Source organism: Gossypium hirsutum, chromosome D12, assembly GCF_007990345.1.
Source record: "Gossypium hirsutum isolate 1008001.06 chromosome D12, Gossypium_hirsutum_v2.1, whole genome shotgun sequence".
Taxonomy (NCBI): Eukaryota; Viridiplantae; Streptophyta; class Magnoliopsida; order Malvales; family Malvaceae; genus Gossypium; species Gossypium hirsutum.
In genome coordinates, this window is record NC_053448.1 from 59,437,970 (window position 1) to 59,454,194 (window position 16,225).

The 16,225-nt window shown below is 34.0% G+C and overlaps 2 protein-coding genes and 1 pseudogene across 2 annotated transcripts; all 3 read left to right on the forward strand.

The window, feature by feature from the left end:
• Nucleotides 1-1,455: 1,455 nt before the first annotated feature.
• Nucleotides 1,456-1,770, forward strand: LOC121224581 (uncharacterized). The gene has a single exon (XM_041108045.1). The coding sequence runs from the start codon at nt 1,456-1,458 to the stop codon at nt 1,768-1,770; it is 315 nt and encodes a 104-aa protein (XP_040963979.1).
• Nucleotides 1,771-3,613: 1,843 nt separating this feature from the next.
• On the forward strand, nt 3,614-5,725 carry LOC121224337 (uncharacterized). Its single transcript, XM_041107483.1, has 3 exons — nt 3,614-3,933; nt 4,196-4,347; nt 5,508-5,725. The coding sequence occupies exons 1-3, from the start codon at nt 3,864-3,866 to the stop codon at nt 5,523-5,525; spliced, it is 240 nt and encodes a 79-aa protein (XP_040963417.1). The 5' UTR covers nt 3,614-3,863; the 3' UTR covers nt 5,526-5,725.
• A 3,116-nt stretch (nt 5,726-8,841) lies between these two features.
• On the forward strand, nt 8,842-10,789 carry LOC121224338 (uncharacterized; annotated as a pseudogene).
• Nucleotides 10,790-16,225: the final 5,436 nt, after the last annotated feature.

Sequence of the window (16,225 nt, forward strand, 5' to 3'; positions counted from 1 at the left end):
ACATTTTCACCCAATGGATGAAGAAGAAGATGCTGACCGAGACATAGACTGGTGTTTTCAAATCAAGATCATTAAGGAAAATTTAACAAAAGGATCAAAAGTAGTTGAAACATTGATACGTAAATTCTGCCACTTCTTCATGCACACAAACCTCCACTTAAATAATATAAATAATATCATCGTTCATCTTATATTAAAGTAGTTGGCATGTATTGTACATATATATTTTTAAAAAATGTTATCCGTATTGTTACCAATGCTGAAACGCATTATCCTACTATTAATAGGTTAGGGGCGTAGTTCTAGACATTATATATCAGAAAGAACAGATATAATTAGAACATATGATAAGATTGATAAAAAAATATTTCACTTATTTCATTAATTACCCATAACATATTTATAGTTAAAATTGTTTATAAATCATAAAAAAAAGACTTACAAACTGTCGAGAAAGGATGATTTTCTCCTGGAATAGCAAAAGGAAAATGGAATTTTAATTTTTCGAGTGTAATTAGAAAATACTGAGGATATCTTTTTTGTTCTATTGTCCATTTTTTTTATCAATTATATTTTGTTACTTGTTTCATTTATTTATGGAATATATTTGGAATTTAATTAAATTATTGTCTAATTACTTTATTTGTAACTTTTATTAATAGATACACTTTCAAGTATGGGTTCAATCAAAAGCCGACAATTATTCTGTCTTTTTCCTTTTTCTTACTTGAAACCTTTTTTTTTTTTTGCATTATTTAGCCATCAAGTAAAAGAAATCACATTTTTTAGCTAATCTTTTTTTAACTTTTTTCGTTTTAGTTTATCTTTATGAAAAAAGAAGTCAGTAGAAGCGAAAAATCGAGCTGTAAAAAGTAAAAAACACTTCCTCTTATTTATGGCTAAAAAAACACTTGAATTCGAGTGTGTTAAAACGCATTATCCTCTTATTTATGGATTAAGTAAGAACTAAGAATTATGAGTAATTCTACTTCTAGACGTTATATATAAAAATAAATATAATCCAAACCTATAATAATATTATATAAAAAAATGTTGCACTGATAATAAATTTTAACATCCTCTCTCCCAACAACAAAAAAAAAATTAAATGGAATAGTAAGTTGTGATAATTTATATTAAGTTGACTGCTCAGATGTCACTTAGTACGTAGAAAAATCCAAGTCTCGTGAAGAAAATTAAGTCTTTAAGTATGCATAACTAATTAATTAATTAATTAATAGAGGGTATTTTTATTTGTTTAGTGCATCTAATTTTGTCTATATATACCCTTATAAGTTATAACTCACATTCACATTCACATTCCACAAAATTCCTCAAACATTTTCTTACTTTCCAATACATCCCAGAACAAGTTTTTTAGATCAAGAAAGTAGTGGGTTTTGCTGGGTTTCTTTCTTTCTTTCTTTCTTTTTATTTTTAAAGAAAGAGAAAATTATGGGGAATTGTATGATGAAGACATTGGGATCAAGGCCGCATCTGGAAGAAGAAGAAGAAGAGATTGGTGAAGCAGCTTCAACTGATTATAAGAAGGAAAATGAAGGGAAGAAAAGCAGCATAAAGGTGAAGATAGTGCTTACAAAAGAGGAACTAGATTTGTTATTAGTGAAGCTGAAGAACAAGGGTAATGGTGGGAAGAGCTTAGAGGAAATTTTGGGCGAAATAGAGAAAGCAAGATCTGAGAAACTTGACTCTTCATGGAAACCTTCGTTGGAGAGTATCATGGAAGACGACGATATCATTAATTCATGAAACTTTCAATCCCTTTTCTGTAAATTACCCTCTCTCTCTCTCTCTCTTTTTTTTACATTCATATACTATTATACTTGCGTAACTCGATGGCAAAGTATTTACCAGACTCTCCCCCACCCCCTTTTTCTTTTCTCTGGATCTTTGGCATTGAGCGATGTATATCTGCGTTGCTTAGCCTTATTAGGAGTTTTGTTTTTTTATAAAATTAATGCATCTTTTATGTCAGCGTGGTTACCACTTCAATCATCTGAAAAAGAAAACAAGGTTTGCTTGAAGATTGAGTGATGTAATTTTCTTGTTTTGGGACTCTATATATATGGAGTGTGAAATTAAGAATGTCGTTTTAATTTTTCCTTGTATGCAAATCTAATTGTTTTATAACACTTATCTTCAATCCTGTTCTGTTTATAGTGATTATAAACCTCTGTAAAACCCTTTTCTTTTTGGTTCCAAAAAATTTATGAACATTGTTTAAAAAGGATCAGATCACTGTTTGTGATCCCCTTAGAAAAAATGGCGACTTCTTTCAAGTACTACTCATCGTCGGAAACAAAAAAGAGAGGGAAGGAATTAACATAATTATATTTACACAATATAATCATGAGCGGAAGATGCAACAGATGCTATTGTCTAGAGCTGTGCTCCATAAAATGAAAGTGCAAGGAGTCGGTCTAATCCATCCAACTGCCGGTTCATTTTTATTTTATTTTATTTTGGAATACAAGGAAATTAGAAAAAAATTGTATTTAAAAAAATTATAAACATATTTAAATAACAATAAGGGAAAATATTTGGTGTAAAATTTGTAAATTCCACAGGGTAAGCGATTTAACGAATATCTCATAGGGATATTGTAAAATATTTAAAAAAATAACACATTACAATTTTTTAAAGTCACTTGTGGAATAAAAAAAACACTACGAGTATACCAAATACTTAACCAAACAATAATAACATAAATATTAATTTATATTACTGATTCAATTAAAAGTTTAAAACATCAAATATGATCAAAACCTATAATGAGATTGTTAAAAAAAATTAAAAGATCAACAAAATTACTTATATCAATTTAGACATTGAAAGCGGATTGAGTCTTAATTCAGTTGGCATCAATATTGTTGCCGATGCAAGAGAACGTGGGTTCGAGTGTGTTGAAGTACATTATTCTTTTATTTAAGAGTTGGGGAGAGTTACGGGTAGTTCTAAGTATTGTGTCAATAGAACAAAAGTTAATAATCGTGATACTACACTTATATAAAAGAAAATAAATAATAAAAAATTGTAAATTCAAAATTTTTCAGGGGATTTGGGCCAATTAATTATTGAATTTAAGGTTGTTTTTTTTATAAAAAAAATTGGGCCAAATGAAAAAGCATAAAAAATTAGTTCTATCAAATTGGGCCAATCCAATCTTAATTGAAAATCCATATCGAAAAAAAGTCGAGTCTAAACACTAAATTTGATATTAAAGTTGTTTACGGCATCCCCAAGTTAATAGGAACTAAATTTAATTAGCAGATGGAATTAATTTCATGTACCATCTTTAATTTCTAACATTTGGCGGTGTCTTAACCTTATAATTATGGATTCCTAAATCAATAAAAAGTAACGATGAATAGTTGCTATTAATTCCTAAATCGAGAAGTTGAATAGTTGAGAACGAATAGAAAATATTTTTTTGAAAGTGTCACGTGTCTAATCGAGTGGGAACATAATAACTATCTTTCAAAGGACAATTATCTAACCCAAAAATACAGTCTTGCGGGAGGACAACTGTTATGCCTCACTTAAACTAGACATGTGACACTACCAAAAGGTGGTAAGATACATACGATTATTTTAATAATTGGGCAACCTATGATCATTTTGTTCAACGGTGCGTTTGTTTTACTTCCACGAAGACGCTGTCGTTTAGTATAAAGTAGAAAATCAATTTTAATATTTTCGCTCTCTTTTTCCTTCCTGAAACATCGCCGCCTACTTTTCTACAAAACGAGAAATCTCTGAAACCGGAGAATCATTCTTAATTGAAAAATCACCGTCAAACTTCTTTGAGAAAATTGCCATTGCACAAAAAAGGAAAAAGAAAAATGGGCGTAGCGCAAGCGATGAAGAGAATCCCTCGCATCAAGTTTCCCCAAAGACACCCCAAACCTTCTGGTTTTCTTCTTTATATCCCATTGACCCCTTCTATATCTCATCTATTGTGTTTTCTTTGCTTTCGATTTCTTAATGTACTGTTAAATCTCATTCTGCCTTCTCTTTAATATGTTTTTTATGGTTTTCTATGTCTGCATGTTTAACTGAAAGGGGGTTGTTTTTTGCTGAATCTGTAAACGCAAGTCAAATTGTTGTAAAAACTGTTTGCGATTGCAATTAATGGATGTTGGTGAAAAATGTGAAATCAAATCGATATTTGCAGATTCTGGGTTGCAGGCTCAGGGTGCAAGCAAAACTGGCGATGGTGATCTAACTTTCTTCTCTAGTTCTAAGGCTCCTGCAACCGTGGGAGGTAAAGCTTCTCTTCAACCCAAAAGAACGCCTGTTTCCAATGAGGAAATTGAGGCTATTTTGGTATGTAACCCGTCCTCTTTCATGATGTTGTCAGGATTTAAATCTTTTTATTATTTTTTTTTGCATTGGACATTTATGTTGACCTATGTTACCTGGAGTTGTTTCATACTTGTAACATCATTTCGCTAACCTAGATCTTAAATCCGTGTTGAGCCCATGTTGGACATTAAGGAAAATGAAAGTTTTGGGTAGATGTTGACTGCATTATATGTCTTAGGATCACTAGCCTTGCTTATAAGAGATCAGTTGGACAGAGAATTTGGTGCTTAAGTCAACTTCATCCTATGAAACCGTGGTGCATTAAAATGCATCAAATGCTTATGATCTAAGTTTTGTGATCTCTACGGGAGAAGAAATTTATCTTGTAATATCATATTTGAGCAATAAGAACGGTTGCCAGTTTATGTTGACCTATGTTACCTGGAGTTGTTTCATATCTTTGGAACATCATACCACGTACCTAGACCTTAACCTGTGCAGAATACATGTTTGACATGAATACTTCAGGGAAAATGAAAATTTTGGGTAGATGTTGACTGCATTATACATCTTGGGATCGCTAACTTTACTAGCCATAGTGCATTAAAATGCAGCAAATGTGTATGAACTAAGTGTTGTCATTGGGAGAAGAATTTTATCTTGTACTGACATATTTGAGCAATAAGAAGGGTTGCCAGTTGGGTTTATTTATGGAAAAACGTACTATAACAGTCTGTGATTCTCAAAAAGAAAATCACTAACAAATTTCGATGATTCTCAAAAGAAATCACGGACAAATTTCAGCCACTAACTTCTAGGAAATAACTTCTTAAATAACTGGTTAAATAACTAAAGGGTGAATATTGGGAGGAATATGGGGTCAATAGTGTTTGTGATCTGTTAGGAACCTCACGGATTGTGAAGAAAGTTAAATCCTTTGGTTATGTGCATGAATTAGTATTGTATGTTTCCCTCTTTATTTTGATATGTACATGCTTATGAACTATTGGTTTTTGATGTGGCCCTCTTTGTTCTTTTATTCTTTTGTGTGAAAGGGATTCAGTCTTGCTCAGTGCTTAAAATTAACTTATTGAGCATGTATTGGAGGAATGGTTTTTCTCCCATGTCCTCTGTTTTAGCTTGCTAGACATCTATTAATCCTTTTTTGACCCTCTTGGCAGTTGGGTGGATGTTTCTGATCATCTGATGGAGTTTCAACAGGGAAGATGATTTCATGGACTTCTAAATGTTGTCATTCTTTTTTCTTATCACAATATTGGAGCTTCGATTTTCAGATGACATTGGTGTGCTGTAAAACTAACAGACAAGGGGACAAACACCATTTTTAATGAATAAACACAGAAAATCAAATGAATTATGGCTTTCTTTTTTCTTCTCATTCATGTTTTGTATATTTTAAGTTCTTAATTAATTTTGGCTTGTGAAGTTTGAAGTTTCTCTGCCTCTGATTGATTCCTAACTAAGCTTAAAGAGTCAAAACTGCACATAATTCTTACCTTCCATACATGAGAGTTGAGGCAGATATCTCTTTGGATCCTTGTCTATCATAGCTTAAAGAACAGCGGATTTAGGATTCTTCATCGCAAGGTCCAAAATTGTTGAGGCAAATTGTTAATTTTTCCATCAGTGATCCGCTGCGATACATGTAAGATAGGCTGTTAAGAGTCTGGTGGTTTTAGTTTCTTTGTGGCAGCAAGTCCGGCAGTACTCTCCGCCACCCGGAGATTCTCTAGCGAGCCCCATAATTTCATTTCCGGAAGCATCTTCTGGAACTAAGAGAGTTCTGTGCTGTGCCACAAACTTTCTTCATCTCTTGTTGCAAGTGATGATGAGGCTTCTGCTACGTTTCTCTATGAGCTCAATATCTATAGCCTTTTCTCCATGGCAGAGCCCCCTATCACCCATGATCTGACAAGTCAATCTTGCCAGAAAAAGCTTTTAGGATGTTTTAACAACTGGGAATACTAATCACAAACCATCCCGCAATGGACGGTGTACATTGAGTACCAACCACTGCAAATCAAAACAATGAATAATTGAATGGTCCACCGGTGGACCGAACCCCATCATTATTAATCCCTACCTCTTATCATTAATTTGTAAGAATACAAATTCAATCATTACCAGTTATATATTCAAAATATATAAGATAATACTTTGATTTAATTCTTCTGACATAATTTGAACTCTTCTACTTTTATAATGGTATTAATAGATATAGATTAACAACACCTTTAATTGCTATTATTAGATCGAAAACTTTGTTTTTTTCAAACAATGCTTCCCCTAGTTTAGATTGTATGATCAAGTATAACGCATTGTCAAAGAGATTAAATTATATCAAATTGAAGTAGATAGATTAATTAATTCCTAAATTTTAAGAAAGTAGAGAGATTAAAGCTAATTAGATCAACTCATGTTGATTAGTATTGGGAAAACATCCTCTACACCCTTTTTACATGTTGTATATATATGTGTATATATGTTTTTTGCATTGAAGGTAAAGAGTGAGAGTAAATCTTGTCTAACAAATGAATGTGAAATTTATTTCAACTGAAGATTTGGAATTATGCAAATTATTTGTCTTATGTTTAAGTCAATTATTTATTTTTATATTACAAATTTGAAGAACGGGACAAGTTGGAGTGAAAATGCAGTAAAAGGTTGGTGCTTAGATGGCGAAATGGCTAATAATTTGTGTTTGTAAGGATCTTGGCGAGTAATTATTTAGACCCCCAGGGAACTATATATATGAGTCTTGATTATCCTTTAACAAATATTCAACAACACTAAATCATTATATTTTGTTAATTTCTGTTGGCTTAATAGCACATTTAACTTTTTTGTAAAAACATTATGCCAATGATCTTAAGAGCACCAAAAACAAAATATTAACTAAAATTAGATGTAGAGAAGTTTTTCTTTTTATTATATCAAGTAACTATAGAGAGGTTTTTCCTTTTTAAGCAAAGAATATTAATTTTAAGTAAGGAGAAAACAGAGGATAATACTTTTCTAATGAATGTTTTAAAACATTTTCTTGACGTCATCAAGTTAGATAAATTGGTATTTTCAATGTATATTAAAATTCATCAAAAATAATATTAATATATTCTTTTAAAATTTATAACTAACTAGGTTAACTTAAAATAAAAGTGATACTTTTTTATATTTTTTTCTCAAAATTTTTAAATTTTTAATATTAATTATATGTACTCTTTTTGATACTATGTCTAAAATTATCTATGATCCCTTTCAATCTTTAAATAAGAGAATATTACTTTTAACACACTTAAATTACTACACCGATAACAATGTCAAGAACTAACAAAAAAAAAGACATAATTGAGTAAATTAATGGCAAATGTGTAATCCACCACAAGACAACGGATGGATAATCGACAGAAATAATTGGGACATGACAGCCGCATTATCCTAATCTAACCCTACCTTACAAAACAATAAATTTTGTTTTGCTCTTTATTTATTTTTATGAGCAAAAAGGAAAATAAAGAAACAAGTAGGGGGTATAATAGTCTTTTCATGTATCAATAAGATCGAAACTGCAAGAAACAACTCGTCAGACCGGTAATGGTTAGAAGAGGTGTCGAAACAGAACACAAAATCCTCTTTCCACTGGTAAATACAGAAAAGGAAAGGTCTTTCTTTCTTTTAAATCAAATCATTGTCGAGCTTGTCCTTTGTTTTTCTACTCTTGCTGCTTATACAATTTCAAGAGATCAACTTTTCTGTAAGCTCTGCAGAACCTTGGTTGTTACCTTATTTTCATATGATTTTGATTGATGGGATTTTTTTTTTTTGAGTTTCTTCTTCTGGGTAGCTTTTTTTAGTTGTTGGTTTAGCTGTTGATCCTGGGTTTTCACTTCTTTTTTATGGGAAATATTTTCTAGTTGTTTAAGCTGTTAGTTATGGTTTAATTGAACCACTTTTGGTATTATATAAAGAATTAATGGAAATTCAATGGTTTGATTTTTTTTTCTTCTTGTTCATGGAAACCTTGTCCCTGTTGCATATTATGTTGGCTAAGTAATTTGTGGTTAGGACTTAGGAAAATGATAGAGCTTTAAGGAATTTTAATTATATGAAGTCTGTCTGATGATTATATTGTGATTTTTCTGTCTTTTCTTGGCTGATATATTCCCTAAATGTTGTCAATTTTCATGTGTGGACACCTTGTAGTTTACTAGAGATTTAGCTAGTTGACAAGTAGGATTATGATGGACCTGAAATCTTATATGTTTTTATGTTTTTAAGGTCATACGCTTGCTTATTCTTCCAAAAGAACTCGAATCCCTTTTGGAAATTAATTTGCTTATCACTTAGATTTCAGTCTTCATACACCAACTTCTCTGGAATATTATCTCGGGTTGTAAAGCCTTCCGAATAAGTCAGTGACTAGAGCACTTATTAACAACTCTGGACTTGGAAGCTTGTTAATCTCACCTTAAGCTTGGTTGCACTATACGAGTATGATTGCAATTTTTGGTTTATTGGTAATAAGTTCGTACATCCTACTATAGTGAATATAACTTTATGGATGACGGTTTTGGGAAGATCAAGGTGATTCCAGATCATTTTCAAGTCTCAACTCCTGCCAGTGAGGATTCTCTGCAAAACAGAAGTTCACCTGATTCACAACCAAGTACCGGAAATTCTTCGAGGTATTACTTTCTGAAGGTGAAAAAGAGAATAATACATTAAGGATTTCTAGTTCATCTTATCTCAATATCTGTTGGTTCTTGCTTTAGGATAGGTCCCGTAGCAGTTTATGGTCTCGGCGAAAATTGAGAAGGGCTGCATTCATGTTGAATCTGTTCAGTTTACGTGGGTTGCCATGGGTGGTGCTGATGGTCAGGAAAAGGTTCATATACTATCCTCTTTGAATTTTGTCGTTTGGTTTTATCGATGTTCAGACCTCTCTTATCACCAGAACTTTTATTTTCATTGACAGGTTCAGTTGACTGCTGCAGAGTTGGAATCACTAAGATCGGAACTTGCCGATATAGAAGAGAGAGAAGCTCACTTGAAAGCTCAGTAAGGAACAATTGAATCTTGATTTTTGAACCATGACTATATACGTGTGTCCGTCATAATTTAATGTAGTGGATGGATGATATTTAACAGTTTGAGCCATTATTGGTCTCTGAACCATTGATGTAATATTGAGATTTGGATTCAGCATTTCTACATTTCTTTTCATTGATGTTTCTGTTTTATGCAGGTTGGAACATATCGATGAAATTTTGCGGTCAGCACGTCTTTCTGGCTATTTGTACATACGAAGTGTATGAATTGCTCTTCTTGCTACTTCATATTTTGTTCACGCATTGCTACTGTTCCAGGTAATGATTTTTCTATGTATTTTTCATTCCCAGAGGTGGACAGCGTTACCCGGAGAACCTGCTCCTATTGATGATATTGATGTTGATGATTGGCTTCCTAGATTCGTTGTTCTTCATGGCCAATGTATATTCTTCTATTTATGCTCCACAGGTAATTAGCCTTTGATGTATTCTCCTTATTTTTTTCTTTTTTACCATAACAAATTGCAATATGGAAAATGAGATAAAAGTTCTCTCTGGAGTACGGGAGTTGAAACTTCAAATTCGAGATGATCAAGCAGTTTTTTATTTGTTCTGTTCTTTAATCAATAGGCTGGTCGAATGTAAACACAGCATGGGCTGGTGGATCATAAACATTACTTGCTGATAAACTTCTTAATTTATACTTTGCAGATTTGAGCCCTCAAGATTCCACACTTCTGTCCGATGTTGTTGAAGTTGGTCCTCTGCCAAACTTTATAAGAGAAGATGAAGGGACACAATATTCCTTTATATATTAACTCGTCAAGGACTGCGTTACGAGTGTTCACATGTTTCTGAAGTACAGGTATCGTATACCTTGTGTACTCAATATGCAGATATCAAAATACAATGTTTTAGACAAGTTTTTTTGTATTTAGTTCTGCCATTCTAAACTCGTAGAATTCTCTTGCTCCGATTTCTTAAGTGTGTGTTTTTTTCAAAATCAAATTTGACTTTTATTGTTTCTCTCTTTTCCTAGGTGGACACATGGTTATCGGCTTTGCGGACAGACTGCAAGTTGGGTTCTGATGTTGAAGTCCCAAATGGTTCCTAACATGTGTTAGGGGTTCTTCCGTTAACAGTAACTCGGTTAGAGCTTATGCTACCCAGGTTCCTTATTTTTCTTGAGGTATCTATGTCCGATTCAAACATGTGTTCGGTTAATGATTCTCCAAACATTCGAAACAAATTGAAAATTACCTGTATTTGATACTTGTCCCAAGTTCGGGTGACATAGGTTAGAACTAGTATATGGAACAGGCACCAGGATCTCACTAACAGTTCTTTTGTTGATGTACATATGATTGGCATTTCCAATAAATCAGCACCTTCTTGTATGAATCTCTTAGAGCTGGAATTAATTCAGTTAGAATGAGACTTGGTTCCTGTTTTTCTTGCAATAAAACTGACTTGTGTTTGGATGCTAAGAAAGCTATTGGATGTTCGAACCTGTTTCGAGCAGTGGATTTTAAAGCTTTATTGACTGCTTTTTTCTTTCCCCCCAGAAAGAAGAGAAACCCTCCAAAATTCTTTTCTTGTGACTAAAGCTCTTAATGCACTCACAAGACAGAACAAAAGATCCCATATAACTGGAATATCCAATAAATATATATGTATGCACTTAGCTGACCACCATTAATGCACAGTAAAGCATAAGGTTGACTAAGAAGCAATCTCGTGTTGGGTCATTGAAACAAATACAATTTTAAAGGGTAAACTACAAAAATAGTCCCTATGTTTGTTTAAATTATGTTTAGGTCATCAATGGGCTGTTTTTCAAAAATGAACTGTATGAGCCCATTTGCCCGGGCCCAGTGCAAAACAAAAACAAAATAAAAATAATAAACCCAAAAGTAACAGCCCATTTACAACCCAAACTCTGACCCAAAATTCAAACCCAAACAAATCAAAATCCTAAAGCCCAAATGGCCCAAAATCTAAAACATTTTTCAGCAAAATTCAGCAGCAAACCCTAGCTGGCCGCCGCATGCCTCGCGTGGCCTCCTCGTCTGCCACGCCCAGCTCTCCATGCCACCATGTCGGCCACCTGCTCCTCCACACCAGCACCTCCATACCCTGCAAGATCAAGACAAAAACAGGATAGAATAATAGAAAAAGGATGTAAAATGGGTTATAAAACCCGAAATGAAAAACGGAAACGGGTTTTTTTTTCTTTGGGGGTTCTTCTCTTTTTTTGTTTTTTTTTCGGCATTTGAATACAAAAAACAGAAGTTAGAGTTTTAAAAAAAATACATAGATCTCAGTACTGAGATAGCAAGCATTCGGAAAAAAGGAAAGGCAAACGGAAAAGGTTACTTTTTTTCGATTTCTATATACATATCTATACATTTTAAAGTTAATATAAACCTAAAATCTATATATTCTAAGACCAAGAACAAATAACAAAAAAAAAAATAAAAAAAATATTTTTTACCTTTTCCGGCCACCGCGTGCGGTGGCCGGCGCCGACACCGGCGAGCCTCCGGTGGCCGTCCGGTGACCGGCCCCTGGCCGGATTCCCCTCCCTTCTCTCTCCCTTCTCTCTTCCCTCTCTCTTTTTTTTTCTTTCCCTCTCCCCAAATGATTTTTTTGGTTAGTTTAGGCCTTATATAGCCCTCCAAAACGACGTCGTTTTGGGGCTACACTAAGCCCCAAAACGACGTCATTTTGGCCATGCCGACCATCCGACCAGACCCGCTAGGATCCGGTGTTCATTTGAATGGGATATTTGCGCGCAGTCCTTCCGCTTTTCTGATGCTTCACAATTAAGTTTTTATGGTTCAATTTGCCCTATAATTCTCGCGCTTCGATTAGTCCCCGCCATGCCTTTTAAAGAAGGAATAATTGTTGTCGGTCCCCCAACGTTTCACGCGCGTACAATTAAGTCCCTTTTCTTTGTTTCATTTCAAATTGGCCCCACAACTTTGTTTTTAATTCAATTTTAGTCCTTTTTTTTGTTGATTTTTATATCTTTATTAAATATCCTTGTTATTTTATTACCATTATTATATTATGTATTAGTATATATTTTTATTATGTCGTGTATACCTATATATATTCTCATATTTAATATTTTTATTTCACTTTATTTTTAATATTTTATTAATGTTATGTTTGTTTCTTTTATATTCCAATGTTATCATTATTATTATTCTTATTATTTTTACTAGTTTATGCTTTGTTATATATTTATATATTTATAATACGTATATATACTTATATATTTGTATATACCTCGGTAATATTATTACTAGTTTTCAATATACGCATATATTACCTAAATATTTTAGTATTATGTAAATATTTTAACATTATATTATATATGTATTTATATATTACGTATGTACATATACCTTTTAAATATTATATTTGTATTACGTAAATATTATTTTAATACTGTATTGTATATATATATATGTCCTTAGTACCACGTTACATATATATTGTGTATATACTTGTTTTCTTACCCTTATTATATTCATGTTAATACATTTATTTTTTTTATACATGTATACGTACCCCTTTTTTTATAATATTATTTTTTACACATATATGTATATATTTATCTATGTTTTCATATTCTATAATTTATATGCATTTCTTATTTTATGGCTTAAAATTATATATGCATATACATTTTTACATAAGTGTATTTATTGTCATCATTGTTATTTGGTGTTTGTTTATTTATTCGTGTACACTTGTGCCTTTTTTAAATGTTAGTTCTATTTATTTATTTGTATGCTTTGTTTATGTAATCGCCTCGTCATTTCATTTGCCTATTGCATTGTTGTTACTCACTTTACTTTGCTCACCTTGTCGTATTCGTTATTGTTTTGTCAAGCATTGACACTAAACACCAAAAGGAAAATTTCTCTAAATAAGGCAATATTTCGCGTTCGGAAACTCGAGAAAACGTGCCCTAACGTGCTGGGTTTCGATTTCTCGTTTGACTAAATAGCCAAATATCCTCTTTAAAGCTTCAAATTATGGTTTCATTAAACTATAAGGTGATCTTGGTTTCGATGGTTTAGAGTATCGTGTCCTAACGTGCTGGATGTGATATTCTTTCGGAACAAGAGAATCTTATGTTTCAATTCACGATATCAGATTTTCTTTTAAGGATCGCATTTTTTAAAAACTCTTCAAATTTTCAATTTTTCGACACTAAAACACTAATTAATCAACTAGGTACCAATTTTGGGCGTATCGAGGGTGCTAATCCTTCTCGTGCGTAACCGGCTCCCGAACTCATTTTTCTGAATTCGTAGACCAAAATTGTTGTTTTAATAAAATTAAATCATTTATTAAAAACAACCACTTTTTGAGGTGACCCGATCACACCTCGTCAAAAAAGGATTGGTGGCGACTCCCGTTTTCATTCTTTTTTAAATCCAAGTCGACCCCGTTTTCATCCAAAAATGGTGTCAACAGCTTGGCGACTCCACTGGGGACAATAAGAGAGTCAAGCCACGTGTTGATTATTTCTTGTCTTTTTGTTGAAAGTGGAAAATTCGATTTAAATTTACGATCCTCTCATTGCATCTCTTTTGTTTTGAATTATATTTTTTATCGTGCTCTGTATTTTATTTTATACCTCGGCACATTGCATTGCATGACCGCTGGTCATACCCTTTTAAGTGGGAGTGAGAAACTACGCCTTCGTGAGGTTTCACCTCCGCATGGGATAGTGAATCGCTTCCGGGATACATCGTACTTATGTCTTCGTGAGATTTTCATCTCCGCATGCCCATAGAGAAATGTATCCCCTGAACCGAACTCGGTCCGCATGAGCCTACAATGGGTGAGGATCGAGGAATCTGCTGGTTCAGGTACCCTTACTTTAGAACCAAACCTCATGTAGTGAACCTTAGGAGCTCACCCTAGTAGAACCACTTCGAACCCCTAGTATTCACCCAAATAGGTGTTCTATTTATTCTTGCTTGCTTTTGCTTTGTACTAACATGTTTTCTTTTTGTCATGATTGCCATTGCATTTTCATCATAAAAGAGGTGTTGATTCACGTTCAATTGCTAAATAGAGAGCTTGTCATAAGAAATGGGTTTCTTGATAAAGTGGATGACGATACGGTTGTCCTAATACGGTCCGAGAAATATAACAAAAGAAGGATGATAGTTCAGTAGAGGACTATACGACTTTGCCTCGTTGCCTGAAGACTCAAGATGACAAAGATTATTCGAGAACCGCTAAACTTTTAAAGAGGAGCCAATGAGCATCACAAGGATGAGTGAGTAACGAGTCGCGGCCCAGATGAGAAAAAAAAGATAGAAGGGATGTCCTTTTGAAGAGTTCGGGAGATTTATCTTAAAGCTCGAATGAAGAGAGGATCGAATGTCCCCGCCTATGACGGCAAAGCCGTATATATATCTGCTTATGTAAATGGATTTGTTTTCTATTCTAGTTGTTCTAATAGAATTGAACCAAGAATCAACGTTTTTTTGGCATTCATTTCATGCATTTGCATTACATTGCATCATATGCATTAGACTTTCACGAAGTGACCCTAACTAGGTAAAATTATTTCAGTTACCCTGGAAACCACCAAAAATATAATCAAATATCACTACGGTACTCGTCGCCAAACGAAAGCAATGATCAAAGGTTGGAAAGATTGGAACAGTTGCAACGAGAGATGCAAGATCAGATGCACGAACGACTGGAAAAAATCCAGCAAGACATGTTAGAATCCCAGAACACTGTGATGAACCAAGTAAAGCAGTTATTGACTGGAAGGAATGACAAAGGAAAAGGCCCTTTAGTTGATGCGGGGATGATCACGATGACCCTGCCTATCCTCCAGGTTCACCCCACTAACATCCAAGCGCAACCAGAGGTTACCCGCAGAGGGCACCTGTTACCATTAGATCCGAATACCAGGTCGGTGCCCAGCATCGATGAACTTTCCATAGGCTCGGGTTCTATCCCGTGATAATCCTACAACCCCGTGTTTTCTGATCTCGATAACATGGCAGAGGTGGAGAAAGGAAACGGACTTGTCAAAACAATTGAGGACCGATATAGATGGCTGATGGAAATTAGAGCCATGGAGAACACCGCTACCATTGTGGAGTCGACGCAAGACTTGAGTTTGGTACCTGATCTAGTATCCCTCCCAAATTCAAAATGCCGGAGTTTGGAAAAGTACAACGGACTAGTTGTCTGAAGCTCATAAATACATGTTCTGTCGAAGAATACGGGATACATCAATAATGATCAACTTGATCCACTACTTCCAGGACAGTCTGATCGGGTCTGCAGCTAAGTGGTACAACCAGTTAGCACGTCAACATCCATCATGGAAGACTAGCACCTTTTATGAAGCAATACAGTCATTGACAGATATGAACAACCCATAGAATCGCATCAGAACATGCAAAAAGCAAGGACTTTAGCAATATGCCCAAAGAAAGAAAGCGCACAAATCCAGCGCCTCTTTTAGAGAAAGAAACCACGATGCTTTCATCAACACGCTGAAACACCGTCATTAACCAATTTAGGAGTGGCTACCATGAGCTTCTCGATTATATCGGGGAAATGAATGAAAATGCCAATAAGAATGGGAAGATAGGTGCGGAAAAGCCATCAGGATCAACCCCAAAGCACAAAACAATGAGAGAACAACACGATACATATAGCAAGGTTATTCAAAACCAATACGGTAATCACCAACGAAAAATGAGTCTCTATATCCAAACAAGCCATCTAGACAAAACTTGGAGGAAACCAAGTACTGAAACCTTCAGTTCACACCA